This window comes from Sabethes cyaneus, chromosome 2, assembly GCF_943734655.1.
Source record: "Sabethes cyaneus chromosome 2, idSabCyanKW18_F2, whole genome shotgun sequence".
Classification (NCBI taxonomy): domain Eukaryota; kingdom Metazoa; phylum Arthropoda; class Insecta; order Diptera; family Culicidae; genus Sabethes; species Sabethes cyaneus.
The window spans coordinates 206,814,070-206,833,817 of record NC_071354.1 but is presented as its reverse complement, the minus strand read 5'-3'; the positions used below and the strand labels follow the sequence as shown (position 1 = coordinate 206,833,817).

General features: G+C 41.0%; 1 protein-coding gene across 1 annotated transcript in view; it reads left to right on the top strand.

Annotated features, from left to right (window-relative positions):
• LOC128734096 (uncharacterized) overlaps nucleotides 1-11,731 on the top strand; it is a 143,599-nt gene extending 131,868 nt beyond the window's left edge. Inside the window, exons 6-8 of the mRNA XM_053828110.1 lie at nucleotides 405-547; nucleotides 9,377-9,563; nucleotides 9,636-11,731. Coding sequence (XP_053684085.1) covers nucleotides 405-547; nucleotides 9,377-9,563; nucleotides 9,636-9,694 — 389 coding nt within the window. The 3' untranslated portion in view covers nucleotides 9,695-11,731. The remainder of the gene's footprint in view (nucleotides 1-404; nucleotides 548-9,376; nucleotides 9,564-9,635) is intronic.
• The last annotated feature ends 8,017 nt before the right edge of the window (nucleotides 11,732-19,748 follow it).

Here is a 19,748-nt window from a genome sequence, read left to right as displayed (position 1 = left end):
CTCAAAACCATATGATTCGTACTTTCCACATGTTCCTGAAGGATATTCGATGCTTTTCTCGTCGCAATTTCATCCGAAATTACGAATCAAAAGTTTGAACAAAAGCTGCAGAACCGAATGACTAAGAAATACTTTCAGGCCAATTTTTTTTCTAACTGCCTCAACGACATAAAATTGCTCGTAAAAGCACCGATCGCAACATTCGATCGTTCCATAAAGGAGTTTATGGTTTGCCTCGTTCCGGCCTCCGGCCGCGAGCAGATTGCGGGCGCAAATCATGTCGATGCCCATTCTGACAGACATAAATTCGATTGCCGTAACAGGGCCGTTTTATTTCCTGAAGAGTATTTTCTGCCACTAACCCGGTAACCCTCTGTTCTCTGTTGCTTTCCCTTTCGTTGCAGAAACCGCCACCTGCGAAACCATCAAGTGTAAGGACCGGCAGCACTGTCTGACTGATCTGAAAACCCACAAGCCGCGTTGCGTCAGCTGTAGTTACAAGTGTCCCCGGATGAAGCGGCAGCAGCAGCAGCAGCAGCCGCATCAGGTGAGCAGACTTCGATTGAGTATAAGTAATAAGATAACAATTTCTGGGGAAGATCTAATTGGAGTTATGGAAACTTAAATACAGTACTCGAAATAAGTTTGACACACTTAATAGTTCCTAAATTTTTAGCGTGTAGATAGAAATGATTGATATATTAACTGAAAATGATTCATAGTGTAATAATGTTTACATTAGTAATGTCCCCTTTTCTTCCGCGAGCATAAACCATATCTCTAGGCCATCGAAGATTACCGATCTTATTCGCATTTTATAGATACCCTCGTGCGGGGCTTCTTTTGACACTTTTTTTCAATTTTTTGACTTTAAGAAAACAAAACTTTCGTAATGATGGGTATATTTCCACAATTTTAATGTATATTCATTGTGTATGTAGGCTTAGGCAAAATATTAGCCAAATTACTTGAAAAATAAAAATTTATTTCCCATAGTGATTAAAAAATCCCCTTCAGAGATAACTGGGGGCTACTTTTGACATTTCTAAACAAATGAATAAATTTCATTATAACAACAAGATTATTTGCTCAAATTTTGATTAGTTTTAAAGAATCAATTAAGATTCATATATATCTAGATATTTTCTAATATCTGACTTTATTTTATTTAGAAGAAAACCAAATTTGAGTTAGATTATATTCTTCACAACGCGACCGTTTTGGACTTCTTTGTTCGCTTGTTGGCAGTTTTAGATTAAGTTTTCGGGTCTCGTTTAGGTATTTCATCTGGCGAAACACTTTTTCCAGGGAGCACTTTCAATTTTTTCTTTGGTTTACACCCAGCTGAACAGTCAATGACGTTGTCCCGATGAATTTTTAGAAATTCCTTGAATGCCCAGCCACCCAGTCTCGTGAAGGTTTGTTAATTAATTACGAATACTGGAACAATTCTATCCTGTTTTGTCAAATAACATCGAATAATCTCCTGGAGTTCAGATGTTCGCACGGGAAAGCCCCATTTGGACAATGTACAGAGATGGTCCGCAAAACGATACCTCTTCCGCTTCAGTGAAAACTTTTTGGTGGTGGTTTGTTTTGATGCAATTCCTGCCCGCATGTCTAGCAGCTTCTGCATGGGACATCTGACCGCTTCTTACCATCTTGAGACATTTCTGTGAATTTACCACAGAAACTGCAGTATATTTTCGACTATTGTTAGCTTTACGATAATTCCGCACCATTTTTCAACCTAGAAGAAGTAAACAAATATAACTGTGCAATATGGCTGCTAACGAAATACTGAGCGCTTTGGGATTTTCTCAAAAAATCGATTGATTTCGATTTGCAATTTATACAACAATTTCCAGAATATGATACAAGAATAGTTTTTGAATATAAATTGATATATTACCGTTATCTGGAATAGCGTGAACAATGTTTACACAGAAGAAGTTCCAGTAACTGATAATTACCTCCGTGCGACTTTCAGAGTTCTTTTTGTTTTGACAAACAGCGGTGGCAGACTTTTAAAACTTATTTTACGCCTAGAGATAGATTAAATGTTGTTTCATAAAATGACACGGATGTGATATGACATCTATCAGGCTTTCTGTTGAAATAAATTAAAAATTTAAAGTGTCCAAAGTAGCCCCGCATTTCAAAAGAAGCCCTGCACGACGGTAAGTAACTTGTGGTGCGGCAAATTTGATTCGACCGGAGCGACTTCAGTATTTTAAAGTAAGCATAATTTCAATTTCTCTATTGTCAATTCGAATTCTTGGTGAGATCCTAACAATTGTTTTCTTGGAACCTTTTCCACGTACCTGTTGTCTACGACGAATCAATGAAAAGTTCAGCTCTATTGTCCTCAGCTTTCAGTCTGATCTACGTTTCCGTGAGCGTTTCAAAGTTGTATGTCACGATGTGAAAGTCGTCTACGAAGCCATAAAGCTGGACCAACTTCCAAAAAATCGCTCATCAAATGTGTTCGAAAATGTGCAAGGCTCAGACTCAGACTATACCCAGGTAACCAATAAGCATTTTCAATGCAATTTAAAAGTAAGCCAATAAGCATTTAAGTTGCCTTAAATGCTACTTAAATGCTATATTGGCAAAATATGCGGCTGATTTACTGCTAGCCCTCTTATAGTGCTGACAATGCTTATTTGCAGCTAGTTACCAACAAGAAGAATTTAAATAGAATTGTGGGTGCCAATTTACAACAGTTATGCAGTCAAAAAGCTGATAAACAACAACTTGCAGTATAAATCGCCAGGGATGCTAATAAACAACTGATTTACTGCTTATTTTAATGCTTATTGGTTACCTGGGTACAAAACACTCGATTCATTATCACCAATGGAAAGCGGTGCATGGTACAATTTTTTTATAGCACTTGCTGTATCGTTGAGCGTCGGGCACCCATAAATCCCGAATTGGTAGATTAGGCGCGATTCCTTCCATCTGCTTCTCCGGTATACGTTCCTCCGCCCAAATCTTATTGTTATTACTCCGAGTGCGATCGATATCAGCGGATGGTTTCCAACCGTCCGACTGCTCAATTGCCTGAAGATCTGCGACCGTGACACGGTCGCCATCTGCACATGTTCCTACATTCCTAAACTACTCAAAATGTCCTTGAAGTGTACACACTCAATTTTGAGTAGTTTTTCAACCAAAAAATGGATAGTAGAAACTTCAAAGTGCGTTATTTGTCATAGAGAATAATTCAATTCTCGGTAGCAAGTAGCCAACATTGGTTGAATTTTTTACCCAAAATTTGAGTTTTAAGAGCATTTTGAGAAGTTTCAACCAAGTTTTAGCTAAATCCACCTGTTTACAGGTAGAATCATTTAATAGTGCAGATCTTTCACCGTATCGTCTTCCTCCACCGCAATATCACCATTGAGGTGTTCGTCGTAGTTTTGGTTCTACAATTTAACCATTTCGTTCATGAGCAGATTACTATCTTAATCCCGACACACAACGAATCATCTAGATCGGCTGCAAATCTCGTTAAAACTGAATCTACACTACACTAACATATTGCTTTCTTCCGGTCAAATATCCATTGGTCCGTCTCATCAACGACTCCCCAGTGATAGCGTGCACAACAGCACTCAACACAACCTAAATTCTGTCCTGAACAACATCAATGGTCTTCGTCATGTTAGTACAACAATAAGTTGTTGATAGCTTGTTAGGAAATTCATCCGACCATGGAGACTTGGATGGATCAAGTGAGTACAAACCGCGCATCATAATCAGTATTGCCATGAAGCAAAATTTAACGAGCGCTAGAAGAAGGACAGTGATCGTAAAGAGCTAGAACAACTATATTGAGTCAATTACCGCGCATGTTCTATGAGAAGTTGAACCAATCTCGTAAAGGATACAAACTGAAGCCTGATATGTGTAGAGACGAGCAGAGAAACTTGATCATAAATAGGCGCTAGATGGTCGACAGTTGGATGCAGTTCTACGATGGACACCTCAATGGCGATAATTTTATTTTATTTGCCATCTCCGACTACGTCCTACAGATTACTATTACTAGAAAGTTTCGTTGATGAAAGCAGCTTCAACAAGTCGTTGATGAAGATGTGAGAGCCAAGCACACAGCCTTGGGGTACGCCAGATAATCTGGAGTGCACGGAATTCACTTTAACGAAGGCTCTGCGGTCAACCAAGTATGAGCCTAGCCATTCAGCGAACCATGATAGAAATCCCATGTGATTTGATTTTACAATGACGAGAGTATGTGGGACAGTATCAAAGGCGTTGTCAATCTCAAAATAAATCGAGTCCACTGGGAGATTGGTAAATGCTAGATCGAAGAGCCTGCCATTCGTATTCGTACAAAATGATTAATTTGTCTCAAGTCCTTACCAAATATCGGGTCTCGGGGTATCGGGAGAGGTAAATAGCAACTATATAAATCGAACGACTTGGTAACTTAATACGCACTGCGATTTATTCGAGTGCACTACAATCCGCTAGGACAGCATTTTCCAAATGGAGGTACGCCAAAAATTTCGTTCGCAGCAGAATAGCAGAATAGCAGAATTCCGCCAGGGGGTTCGCAAACTAAAAATGTAAAAATAAAAAATAAGAAAACTTATCCAATTTAATTCTACTATGTGTATTTTATTCAATGACAGATACGTATTTCGCCTACGACTTGCAGGCTTCCTCAGTGTCTGTTTTCGAAGTTCGAAAACAGACACTGAGGAAGCCTGCAAGTCGTAGGCGAAATACGTATCTGTCATTGAATAAAATACACATAGTAGAATTAAATTGGATAAGTTTTCTTATTTTTTATTTTTAGGTTTCGTATTCTACTAAGACGCTCCAAAAACTTCAGTCAACTAAAAATGGTTGGTAACTTCTGCGCTAGGACAAAGGAATCACATTGATTACAATCAATACTCCACCGCCCTGTGAGTAATTGCTGGTCAATTCGCTACGATCACAATGGAATAGAGCGTAGTCAGAAGTCACTACGGGATAGCAATAATCGTAGTCGAGCAATTTTAGTCCGTAAACCCCTGACATTCTGATATTACACAGAAGGAGTGCGATGGAATGTACAGTCTTTTACGCTAGGCGCACCCAGATTCGACGAAAGGCTGCTATCCAAAGTATCCGCATGGACGACTGCCACGCTAGACACACCATGATGCGACGTAAGATTGCTAATTGGAGTATCCGCGGGAATGAGTGGTCCACTATTAGCGTTGCTCGTACCGGACGTGAGAGCGAAGGGGCTAGGATATGAAGCAGCATGAGATATCGGAAATTTGGATTGATGAATATACGTGCCTGACGTTGCAAGCTGGAAGACTCCATCACTACTCCCACACACAGGACCGGAACGACTGATGAACGCAGGCTCCAATGACTCAACTGTGGTAGGGGGCCCCAGGGTGCCATAATGTCAACTGCAGTGCACCCGATGAGCGATGCATTGACCTCAGGATAAAATTTGATGTCGAAACGGATGACGAACAGACGCTGAGCTGGACCAAAAGCTTCTGAATTAGGTTCGACATACATACTCAAACACAGTCACGTGGAAACACCCAAATTCGCAACGGATCGCTTCAACGATGGGCTGTTGACTAGAAGAGTGGGACAAAACTGGAGAGGTTCAAAGCGACGATGTTGCGTATACTTGCCCGCGACAACGGGTTGGAAGACCCGTTCTCCATGCTCAAGTGCAGGACACGGATGACCGCAGGACGCTGGTGGGAATAACTTGACTGTACTGAGCGAATTGGGGGCTTCCAAAATGCTTGCAGGCGTGCATCCCGGTGCAAGAACAGAAGAGCACGGAACGGAAGTTGACCTAGAAGCGAACAGCTTCCCGGTTTCCGATCTCGAAGAGATCCGGCGAAGAATCGGACAGTTGAAGCCTAATAGAGCCGCTGGAGTGGACCGACTCCCGGTAGAGCTGCACAAAACTGGTAAGAAACCACTAGAAATGGCTCTTCATTGCATAATTTCAAGGATTTGGAAGGAGGAGAAACTCCCGAAGGAATGGTTGGTACGTGTAGTTTACCGTGACATTATACTGATCAACGCCGCCTACAAGATGCTTTCCCAGATCTTGTTACGTCGTCCAACTTCAATAGCAAAAGATTTTGGTCCGTTTCAGGCTGGCTTTATGGGGGCCCGTGCAACTACGCATCAAATTTTCCCTCTCCAACAAATCATTCGAAAATGTCAGAAATACAACATGCCCACACAAATTATTTTCTCGAATTTCAGGCCAGCATACGATACAATCGAACGCGAATAGCTATGGCAGTTATGCACGAGAATGGTTTTCCGGGCAAACCAGTATCAGACAGTTGATCAAAGCGACGCTGAAGAGGGTGATGTACTACCTGCGTGTTTCGGATGTTTTCGAATCACGCAAAGGGTTGCGGGAAGGAGATGGACTGTCCTGTATGTTATTCAACATCGATACTGAAGGTGTAATCCGGGCATCGAAACGAAGGATGTTCGGCACAGATAGCCAACTCCTAGCCTTCGCAGACGATCTTGTTACCATTATTAGAAACCTTGGGATGGTCAATGTAATGTACGCCAGAATAAAAATAGGGACTAGGTTATGAATCAATGGGTGAAAAACGTAAACATATGGTGAGAAGAGACTCCCGAGAAAACAACTTTCACTTCCCACGGACGGTGACTATCGACGGCGATGAACTGGAAGTATCTTATGAATTCAAACATTTGGGATCCCTGGTCACCGCCAAAAATAATACAAGGAGAGTTAACGACGCATTCAAGCTGGAAATCGAGCCTACTATTCTCTTCGCAAGACGATACGATAAAGAAGTATACGTCGCCGCACAGACCTGACAATGTACAAATCAGACCAGTAGTCCTCGACGGATTTGAGGCAGTAATTTAGCTTGCGGAAGACATACGAGCACCTTCCATATTTGAACAAAAGGTGTTGCAGACTATTTTTGGTGGAGTACAAACGGATAGCGGAAAGTGGTGTAGGCGTATAAATCACGAGTTGCAGGCACTACTTGGAGAAATTCCTATCGTACACCTGGCGAAAGTTGGAAGACTACGATGGACCGGCCACGTACTCTTCAAGAACCTCATCGCCACCAGTAATAGAGGAATCCAACGTGCTATATGTCTCGACCAGGTTGAAACCGACTTGCGTGTGTCGAGAGGCTCAACGAATTGGCGCCGAGCCGTCTAGGACCGAGTACAGTGGTGAGAAATTCTTGATACGGTAGGAGCCGCTCCAGCTCTCTGTTAGTAGAATTACCCCACTGGTAAATATGTATATAAAGGTTAAAAGTCAGTATGACGTACAAATATGCATACTAATGAACCGTACTTGATGCGCAAAACTGCCATATCCGTACTATTTTGAAAGTGATATACGTGCAGAGGAATAATTTGAAGCCTTCGTCTATATAAGTATTTGTATACGATAGTATCCGATTAAGCGCGACTCGCTTCGCACTGCTATACAATTCTGTGCCGAAAATCCTATGTGTGTCAGTTATTATCATTATATACGACTGAAAATCGACTTGACAATCCGGGAAGACAGCAATGTTTAATTGCAGGGAATGAAAGAATTTTAATTTTCCTGGTTTGGCCAGCTTTTTGACTCGCTTAACTCCAGTCATAAGGTTCTGTACAACATCTGGCTGTAGCTTCTTCTGTACGGAAACCCACTTTTTCTTCGTGTCTTCCTCAGGTTTGACCTCCTTGAGATGCTTCCGTAGTGTTTGCTTCATAATAACCCAGTATTTTTTGATGGGCCTTAGTTCCGGTGCCGTGGGAGGGCGGGGGGCTAATGTCCTTGGGTATGAAAATAACCCTGTTGGCTTCGTACCACCCCTGGGTATCCTTTGAATAGTAGCACGAAGCTAGATCCGACCAAAAGATCGTAGGGCCCTCGTATTGCTTCAACAGAGGAAGCAGATGCTTCTGTAGACATTCCTTGAGGTAGAGCTGCCCGTTTTTTGTCCTGGCAGTCACAAACGGATCACTCCGTTTGCCACATGAGCAGATCGCTTGCCAAATCATGTATTTCTTGGCAAACTTGGAAAGTTTCTGCTTTCTAATTTCCTCCGGAATGTCAAACTTGTGCAGGGCGGTGAAGAAAAGTGGCCCCGGATGCAGCCGGAAGTCCGCCTTGACGTAAGTCTCATCATCCATGACAAGACAATGAGGCTTCGTCAGCATCTGGCTGTACATTTTCCCGTGACTTTCCCATCGTAGTTCGCCGTTCATCACGATTTGAATCCTTCTGCACATTGTACGTATGCAGTCCCATCCGTTCCTTGGCTCTCTGAACGAAAGGCTTGGACAGATTCAACTTTTTGGCTACATTCCTGACCGAAGCGTTGGGATTCTCCTTAAACGCTTTCCCGACACGCTTGTGATCCTGATGACTAATACAATACACCACCTAATAATACACCATCCATTCTGACCGCATTTCTCCTTCCGTTCGATGCTCAGAGTTTCGTAGTAACGTTTAACCGCATGACTCACAGTTGAGTGCACGATTCCGAGTTGTTTTCCGATGTCCTGATAAGATAATTGAGGATTTTCCAGGTGCATGCGCAAAATCAATTCGCGACGTCCCTTTTTGGGTGACGCCATTTTTTCCAACTTTCGAAAAACTGACAGCGATGAAACAGCGTAAACAATACACTCTAAACTACTTCTACCCAAACTTTCACGAGAAAATACCCAATTGGTAATTTTCTACAGCGTTTCTTCTGTTGTGCATTTTGATATGGGGACCCCTTTATTTAAGCAAAACTGTTTTGAAGTTTCATTTAAGGTGACTTAAATGCTTATTGGCTTGCATTTGAATAGCATAGATAATGCTTATTTGCTACCTGAGCATTCGCTCCTGATCTAAGGTCTTGTTCTGCCTATTCAGTACTAAATTTATTTTACAGTTTAAGGTTTTAGAAACCCACGAACACTCATCAATGACAGATCTAAACCATTTCAATTCCTCCATGTTCTGCGCAATCCTATACCATCATTCATTGCCACTCGATTGAACGAGCTGAAGCCTGTTCGTCTTTTCAATACAAACAGCAAAAAATTACCTAATCAAACTGCTACAAATTCTCGCTAAATTTATGCAAATTAATCCTCATCCCGTTTGGTGATTCCCATGACAAAAAACCGCTCCTAAACATCACCTCGACACCCGACGTTTGCGGTATAATTTCGGACGTTCGATATGAATTATTCCTTCCTATCAACCGATTAGGTCAATTTATGGTGTCCAGGTTGAGTTTTGTTGTTTGACATTTCGGTTGCATTTCTAATGACGTTCTGCGTTTTTTTTCGCACTTCATTTACACAGGGGCGCATTCGCCAGCTCGGCGCCAACGGAGGAACTGGTCATCATCACCGAAATCAGCACACGCAGCCACACGTAAAACTTTGCGGAACTAACAACCACACGTACCACTCGTGGTGTCATATGCTGAAGGATTCCTGCAACACCGGATTCTATATCGACGTACAGTACAATGGGGTGTGCAGCTTCGGTAGGTTGATGGCTCTATCGTTCAAGAAAAACTGGGCTCTTGTTAATTTGCATGTTTTTTTCGGTTTTGCAGATAGAAGCCTCGCCTCACCCAGCATTCTCACCCATTCAGCCGTCAAACCGAAACCGTAACAAACCGGAGGAGCTAAGCAGCCAAAGTTAGGAAATTTAGACGAATTTGACCCCTTGGTTTGGCTCATTTTGGCTTAGAAAAAAAAAACCCGCATACCACAGCTAGTAGCACAGACAAGTAGTTTTCGTTATCGCACGAGAAACTAATACCAAAAAAAAACTTGACAGTAGTTGATGTTGTTTCAAAGATGTAAAAAGTAGGATCTTTCAATGTCTATTTAACGCAAACACAGTAAGATATATACATGTATTTAAGGATAGATGATCAGTGTAAAACCCACTCGTTGTAAAAATATTTCATCCACCATTTTTAACCATAGGAAATGATTTATAAAAATTCGATCTGATTGAAGTGAAACTATTTATATTTAACGAATAGAGTCCCTCTATTTATGGAAGCTAAACATAGTCGTACGCCACCTAATATATTTATTGCCTTGTACATTGAAGCAACGCCGTCTAAGGCTAAGGCCTTTGTTTTGACCGTGTCTACTATTTATTCACTTTCCCGGGGGAAACACTATTTATTGATTGTAAGATTTCCCTTCTAAACCAAAAACTAACTTTTAAAGGAAACCAAGAAGGAAGAAAGGAACGAAGCAAACAAACAATTGTTAAACAAATCAATGCGAGACGATCCAAATTTAGACTAAATCCAACTTTACTATTAAACGAATAAAAACGGATGCAAAACACTCAATTAATTCGGTGCTGTTCTTCAATCTAATCATTAAAGTTTTAGCAAAAAAAATACCAATATCGTAAATTCCAATCGTTGTTCAAATGTAAGCGCAAATCGAGATGGTAATAATCCCTGAAAGAGTAAATAAAGTAAACTAAAACTACAACTTAGCTAAATTTCCATCTTTGCAAAACTCTAGTGCACGACAAAAGGAATTAATCCATACATAGTCTAGCTCATTGAATTCTCCTGTTGATTATAAAATACTGTGAAAGTTTCAAAACATTGTTTCGATAAAAAATTGTTTCGATATTGATTAATCGTGTAGAAAAGATTCTCAAAAGTAAGACGCATGTTGGGAACGATGAGTGAATGAGTGTTTTGATCAACTGTCTAAAATTATACTAAATTAAATAACAAAATCAATTTGAAGAGTCTGACAATTCCGAAAGCAACAACCAATTCACCGAAAAAAAAATTGATCAAAATACTCAATTAGTTCACGTGTTCTTCCCACATACCGTTCAACGGGTTGACTGAAAAAAAATAACACACATAAACCAACAAAGCTTTGCATGTAATGCGACTAGCGCAGTGCAAACGAAATCGTAGGATGTAAAATTTACCTTTTTAATAGTAAAATTCTATTTACTATACCTATACTATAACTATGATGAGACTTAATTAGGGCAAACTAGATGGGGAATTTAAAGCAGTAATACAATAAATGTAGAACAACACACACACACACTGATCAACCTTTCAGCGCACGTTTTCGAGAGCAAATTAGACCGGCCAGTCATTCAGTTGTCATCCACCAGAGCAATATAACCGTCAAATTGCACCCGCAACAACCCGCAGTAGGTGACAGACACATACCACACAAGTACTTTAACAGTTCGCACACACAAACTCAACCTAGCACGCACACCACACTAATCGATGGGTTTCAAAAAATAAACAATAGCTACTCGTAAAAACAGCAAAACCAGCGGCAGTCTTAGTGACCAGAATAGCAACCTGATAAACATTATCAAAAATTCCCAGACATTGAAGCCAATTAGTGGCAATTTATTCGCAATAGACAAACTGGGCGCTCACATTGTCCCCCGTGCATGCTCCAGAAAATCCACACAAATGGTATTAATATAGAGACAGGCTAGTGGAAAAACGGAACACGTCAGTATGTATGTATTTAACAGAAGAAAAAAAAAACAATCTAAACAAAGATGGAACCCGTTGCGATCGGTTGTCCCCCAGGGCCCCCCCGGCCAACAGCAACTTATTCGCGGTAGCAAGCAGAACATTGGAACATGGAAATAGAAACGAAATAAATGTTTATTAATGTTGATAAAAAGATGTAAGATGTTGTTTTACTAAGAGAAACCTAGAAGGAGAAATCACTTAAATATAAATTAGTTTTAGTTAAAGTCATACGTGAATAACTTTTCTGTTTTCATCCGTTCAACGCTTCTGGGCTGGGTAAATTGATTTTATTCAATGTATTGCATGCAAGTTACTGGGAAAACTACTCGCTTAGCGCCTTTAGTTAGGCATCATCATTATCTCTGTTCATTTGGCGATGTACTGTTGAACAGTGGTCAAAATACGCAACACACAATAAATCAGCTAAAATTAACATTTTGAACTATTTTAAGTATTACTATTAATTTCACATGATACTGATAGAATTAATTCATTTGATAGAAAATTTAAACAAGAATATAGGGTAAATGCTCCATTAGTCGCGTAGCTAAGCACAATGTAACTTATTGTTTCTTGTTTATTGAGGTATATGCTTCAATTAATGCTTGTGGGATATAAATTTATCAAACACAAGGTATTTATTACAAGGCAAGACAATTGCTTTCGTTGTACGAGAAGCTTTATAAAGAAAAAAAAAATGAATTTTCTGATTAAATTATATTGTACCAATAGTTGCGCTAATTTTCCCTTAATTAAGTTTGGTGTTCCTTTAATTTTGTTATTCCGTATACATTGCTAGGTTGCTAGGTGAAAAAACATCGTAGCGCAACTATAGAAATGAGCGCCTATAGTTGTGCGCTCCAACTGCGCCAATGGTTGTGTTTTTATAAAATCGGCATTTTAGCAAATAATGCTTTAATTTTAAATGGTGTAGTCTTACTGCCAATACTTCTAAGAACTTGTTTTATATAATGAACGTAATTGTTTTATTTAAAATGCTACGGTGACGAAAATATACATTAATGATGAATAGTAGCGCAACTATTGGTACTACCACAACTATTTGATCAACTGCCCTAATTGGTTGATGAAATCACATTTAGAAATAGCTTCATTACTGAAATTTTTAACGTTTCATTTAATTCGGCTTAGCGTAGGATAAATTTGTAAATTTTCTGGTGATCTTTGTAATGATCAATAGCAAAGCTGGCCACACCCATGCAGGTCAATTTGGGAGGAAAAGGAATGTTAGTCCGACACTTGCTGCTACTAGAGACCGAGGAATCATCTGCATCATCTACAAGTGTCACAGGAAGGAGTTGTTAGTGGAAAGGAATTGATCTGGATCCACCGAGACAGGTGGTACGATCACTGTCATTCGAGCTCGCGCACGATTTGAGGACGTGTTTGGTTACGTGGCCATTGCGAAACAGGTAATGGAAATCCAAAATACCGATATAAGAAAAAAAAAACTATGAGAAATCAGTTTAGCACACCGAAAATTATGTGCTTTAAACATATTCGATTCGTTCGAAATCGCCCTTCTTCTTCTTCAGCACAGAGCCGGGGTGGGTCGTGCTGTTTCAAGCACTCATCTCCATTCAACTCGGTCTTGGGCCACTCGTCGCCAATTTCCTAGTCATCTCAGAAGCAGGGCCCGACAACGTCATCTTCAATTGCATAGGCGTCACTCAACAATGAAGCTGTGAAGCTTCGGTTTCAACAGAAGCAGCACCGTTTCAGTTTCAAACTGGCTTCAGTCAGCGTCAGCGAAACGGGTTTCACTTCGTTGTAACTATCGGTTTCAACTTTTCATTCGGACTTTTCTATCAAATATTCAGAAGAAGGCCAGCAACTTTGAATGCAAATGGATTGAATTTGAGTAACATTTCCTACAATGCAACGCATATTAAAGTTAACCTTGTCAATGTCGACAAATCGTGCCTGACTCTCTGCCGTCGTCTATTAAAACAGCCACCAACTTCAACTGAAGCTTGCTTGAAACATTCTGTTCAACAAAAGAAGCAAGTCATTTCGGGTATGAAGCAAAGGTAAGAGAAAGTCAGTTTCGTTTATTTGTTTTGACGATGCCGAGTCTTGCTCAGAAGTCGGAAATCGCTTTCGACCTGGTCGAGCCATCGTGCACATTGGACCCCACCTATTCCTGGTGCCGATGGGGTTGCTGAAGAGGACTATTTTCGTTGCACTATCGTCCGGCATCCTTACGACGTGTCCGGCCCACCGTAGCCTGGTAACTTTCGCTAGATCTCCGAAGGGAGTCTCCCCAAGCAGTGCCTGTAGCTCCTGATTCATACGCCTCTGCCTCTCTCCACTTTCAGTTTGTACTCCGCCAAAAATCGTCCATATCACTTTTCGCTCGTCCTCCGTGAGTAGCGTCACGGCTTCAAGCCCGTAAAGAACTACCGGTCTAATAAGGGTTTTGTACATTGTTAGCCTCGTGCGGCGGCGTATGCTTCCTGATCGTAGCATTTTACGAAGGGCAAAGTAGGTCCGATTTCCCGCTTGGATGCACCGCTGGAGCTCCTTACAAGTGTTGTTGTCCGCGGTCACCAGCGATCCCAAATACACGAACTCCTCTACCACTCCTAGTTCGTCGCCGTAAACGGTTACCGTCCGTAGGAGACACGCGTTTGTTTCATTTGAGCCTCTTCCTTTCATGTATTTGGTCTTCGACACTTTTAATTTTAGCCCAATTCTCCTAGACTCTGCTTTCAGTTTGGCGTAGATTGCCTCCGCCGTCGCAAAGTTCCTGGCTATGATATCGAAGTCATCTGCAAAGCCTAGAAGTTGGCTACCCTTGATAAAAATCGTGCCTCTCGTTTCGATGCCCGCTCATCGGACCACCCCCTCAAGAGCGATGTTAAACAGTATGCAGGGTAAACCGTTACCTTGTCACAACACTCGCCGCGTCTGGAAGGGACTTGAGAGTGTCCCAGAGATGCGTACGAAACACATTCAATAAAGCAGAAATCAAGAAATCAATAAAGATGTGATGCATTGACACGTTGTACTCCCGACATTTCTACAAGATCTGCCGGATAGTAAATATTTGGTCCGTAGTTGCGCGAGCCCCATGGAACCCGCCTGATAATTCCCTACGAAACTTTGTGTTATCGGTGACAACCGGCGTAACAGGATCTGGGAGAGTACCTTGTAGGCGGCGTTTACCAGCGTAATACCGGGATAGTTGCAGCAGTCTAGCCGATCACCCTTTTTGTAGATGGGACAAACCACTCCTTCCATCCATTCCTCCGGTAGCTTTTCCTCCAAATCCTCGAAATAACCCTTTGATAGCGTTTCTCCGCCATGTTTATAAAGCTCTGCCGGTAGGCGGTCCTTCCCAGCGGCTTTATTGGTCTTCAGCAGGCCGATTTCTCGTTCGACTTCGTGGAGATCAGGTGATAGGACATTACTATCTTCCATGGGCGCTCCTAGGTTAATTTCCGTTTCGCCTCCTTCTGCGACTACGCCATTGAGGTGTTCATTGAAGAACATGATCAACCATAATTTGTTAATTTGAATCAAAAAACAAGCCAATTTAGTCCCTAAGATGATCAGCATTTCCTCCTATCAACGCTAATATGCAGAGATATAGCACCCTACACGCTTGGTGTTGGAGGCATTCTTGAAGTGAGTGGAAAAAGTTCGCATTTTTCCTCTGCTGTGTTTGCACTACGGATACCGAAAACATATTTACGGACAGTCCTTCCTCGTTTTTCTTGGAATTCATCAACGACCAGAATAATTTGGGTTTCTACGTAAACTAGATTGTCTATTCGAAAAATGAATCTTTTGTACAGGAGTCAATTTTAAGTTCTGTAATTTGTAACATAAAGTCCCATAAAATTAAAATTAAATAAAAAAATATTTAAAAAAATGTATATTTGGTTGGTTGATAGGAGTTAGGCTTAGTATTGTTAAAAGTTTAAAAAAAAATCCCCTCCTCGAGACGCCGTCACTACCAAGCCTTGGTAGCAGCGGAACTTCCAATAAAAAAAAGAGAAAAAAACGCACAAATCTCGGGACGCGGCAGTAGGAAAAAAAGTCAACGGCAGGCTTTCGGTCTCTTGGGCTTGATCCCTCATTGACTTCAGACGTGCGAGCTGTCTGAAGTTTGCTTTACCTAGTGCGTATAAGGCTACGAAAGCGAAGTTTTCGGAGTTAAAGTCGGTCGCGGAATTACTCGATAGCCGTTTCGCTATATCTGTGTCGGCGGGTCAGGAGCGTTAATCGGGTTTTATTACTACAAGCTGGCCGATCCCTGACCAGTAGTTCGATAACGTAGTGAAGTGACAAAGAGCGCGAAACTGAAACCACGTGTCCACGGAATGGGATGGCCACCGATTAGTAGGTCGACTCCGGAGCACACCGCCAGTCCGCAACGCGAAAGAAGCGGTGCAAAATCAGGACCGCTGAAGTGGCGTGCCGAGTGGGCGAAGTGTTTGAGGCCTCGCCGTGTAATCCGTGGATCGAAAGCGATATAGAGCGCGGCACGAGGGAGGGGATAGTGCCTTTGTAAAATTACTCTCGGAAGATCGGAAGTGTAGGCAGCCCCTGGTTTGAAGGTAAGTCTTGCATGCTCATTCTGTAAAAGTTAAACACTAACTTACAAATTGTTGCTAGCTATTTTAAACTGTCTAACTACTAACTGTATTTTCGTAGAGCAGAAGATCTGATGCGATTCAAAAAGTGCAAATGAGTCACACGCTGCTGGTTTTCGAAATGATTTACGAGTGTACACACAATCGGAGATATGTGTTTCATAGTTTGGGTAACATGACTAACAGCATCGTTAACATTAGCGAATTTGTCAAGGTAACTTCAATCGAACGGACTGATTGCTTCTGCTAAACTAGAAAAAATCGCCCTGAAATAATCGAGGCCACTAGAGTCAAAAATATCTTCAAATTCAATAGAAACTGGCAAATCTACTACCGTTTCCACAGCGGCATGTTCAGTGTCAAATGGAAATACAGGATGTTCAGCTTCATGGACCGAGCAAAATGAGTTTGCAGATTTGTTGGGCTTAAGGGGCCGTTCAATAATTACGTAAGGGCTTTTTCCTCATTTTTGAACCCCCATTTTTGAAACAGTTAACAAAGTTTAAACAAGTTTATAAAAACCAAAGTTCAAAAAATTTAATAAAAAAAAACAATATCCATTATCTGTTGTAAATGCCTTTATGGCCCACTCACGAACGGGACGTATTTCAGCATTGAGGTTGTCAATAAATGTTGGTGTATGCTCAAAAACTCACTAGCGTTCACTTAATTCGCATTGATCCACTCTAAATCGTCTAAACACGTGTCCTCGTCAAGTAGCGTACAAAGAACTTCTTTGCCTCTTTTAGATGACACGCGACATGGTCTTATGTTGGAATTGGCACTCCGTTGCGTCTAATGTACAGATCTGTAATAATCACCCGCGGTTTGCTTTGAAGCAAAATACTGACCCCACTCTGGTCACATGCGGCATTCAAGATCTTTAGAAACAGAAGAACAATACATCCCAAGAGACATTTTTGTTGTATAGTAGCTTAGCACTAGTTCCTTTGGTACAGCTATACATTAGTTGAATAAGCTACTTTTAAACAAAAATGTTTCTCGTGATAGCATAAGGGATTTTGCGGCTGCCTTGCGGGATTGAGATAAGCAATTGCAACGAAATATGTTGGAATAATCCAGCTTTCACGAGCGATAATGGCGGCTGATGGGTACAACTTTCTGAAGGGCGTAGTTAGGTTATGACATTCAATGCAGGAGCGGTTACTGCGGTTACTATGGAAGCCACTACGGTTGTTTGGAGATTGGTAAACATTGTTTAATTTTCGCAGACCAGCCGAAAAGGAATTTAGTTGAAGAAATCGAATTTTTGTACTTTCTTGGCTATTATTTTGTGAAATAGTCTTTGCATTGGGTTAATGTGACAATATTTCAGCAAAGAATAGTTACAAAACTGCGCTTCCGTATAACTAAATTCCTTTTCGGCTGGTCTGCGAAAACTAAATAATGTTTACATTTTTCCACTCAACCAGCAAACAACCGTAGTGGTTTCCATAGTAACCGCAGTAACCGCTCTTGCATTGAATGTCAAAACCGAGCTGTGCCCTTCAGAAAGTTGTACCCATCAGCCATCCTAATCGCTCGTGGATTTTGTAAGATTTCTCGGAACACCCCCTCCCCCCATTGTGCCTTACGTAATTAGTGCACGGCCCCAAACAAGATCATACGGGACTTTCTATTGACTACCATATTTATCTGCGCTGGACCTTGCAAGTAGAAACCGTCTACTACCTATATAGGGAACGGGAGGGTATTTTTAGCCCATTAAGCGGTAGCCTAAACAATATTCAGGAATTACGTTGAAACTATATTCATTCGAGACAAGAATTTATACCAGTTGATAGAATAATATTTACTGAATATCGGCGTGTATTTTGGTCTTAATGAAACGCTACTGAATTTGAGTTATAGTCGCGAGAAATGATGAAGTCGCTGCGGCTAAATTGGGCCCATTTTCTATAGTGGTGTCCGTGTTTTTTAAATCGGCACAGGGATTAGATGCTTTTCAAAAACATATCAAAAGAGAGACCGATGGATAACGTGTCGGTATTGCCTAGATACCGGCTCATTGAAGATAACAAGTTTTGCAGTGACAACAGCTTGCTGCTGGCGCTAGTGTATCATTGAATTGCACATATACATTAGCATAAGAAGCAAGTGGTTGTCACTCAAATACTAGCTATGTCAACACGATAGAAGAGTTTCAGGCGCAACTGCATCACATCTTGGTAGTAGTGTAAATAAAGCACCATATGCTGAAATTAAAAACAAAATGCTGTAGACTGTTAGTGAATTAAAATTGATTTCATCAATTTTTGTGTTCTTGGGGAATTTTTGTGTTCTTACGTGATGAAAAGAAGTAGAATTGTTCTTTGACAACATATTCACAACTGTTTAGTTGCTAGAATAAGTAAACATTATCACAATTGTGTGTTTTCCAAACCATCATCTAGGATACGCGTAAACGATTGCTGCTGCTTTTTTCAGCCTGAGTACGTGCCAAACAGTAGTTCTGATGTTTATTGAATCAAATTAAGCAAATTACTTACATTTTAATGAAAATAGTTATAACACATTAAAGTTTATGAGTGCTACATTCGTTTCAGTATTGTTATATAGCTGCATAGTTTTTATTTGGGAAAACGCAGTAAAAAAAGGTAATGTATGCCGAATTTAGTAGCGTGCGGGAAGTACCCTCCCGTAGCCTACCACAGGCCCCGCTGATTCAGATGCACTTGAATGCGTATTTGTAGCAACAAATTGGGTTAAAATGCGTTTATACCGCCGTGAGAAACGTAAGAGAGGGGACGCAATAGAATCTCTCATTTGCACATTGATCCTTTTGACATAAGTTGCACGTGATTTGTTCATGTTTTAGTCAAGATTTTAGTCAACACGCAAAATAATCCATCACACGTCCTTTCCACCTGAAAAATCACGTAAATTTCTCTACTGGGAGTTACGTTACTTTCAGTTGAACATTATTGGAACATACAATAATAACTATCTGTTTTCCACGTGAATGCACGCATACTAATGCAAACTACGTTGAACATTCACATAAATTTTCCCGTAAATTTAAATTAGACGTGAAAATTATTTTGAGTGTACAAGAGCAGTGTTAGCAGTGGCGGTCAGCTGTTTAAACATCTTCTGGAAGCAATATTACCGTATTTGAACGAAAGGTGTTTTTGGCGGAGTACAAACGGATAACGGAGAGTGGCGTAGGCGTATGAACCACGAGTTTCCGGCACTACTTGACGAGATTCCAATCCTACACCTGGTGAAAGTTGGGGGTCTACGGTGGGCCGGCCACGTCACAAGAATGACGGACAAATGTGCAGTGGAATCCGTTCTCTTCAAGAACCCTACCGGCACCAGGAATAGAGGGGCCCAACGTGCTAGATGGTCCGACCACGTTGAGGTTCTTTCAGAACCAGTGCATATTCTACTAATTAGTCGTAAAGCTCCGGATATTTATTAGCTCTCAATTAGTAAACATTCACAATCTACGATTCAAATAAATTACATTACATTAAAATAAATTACTACAAACGAGTTCGGTCCATTGTTTCGTCGCAGA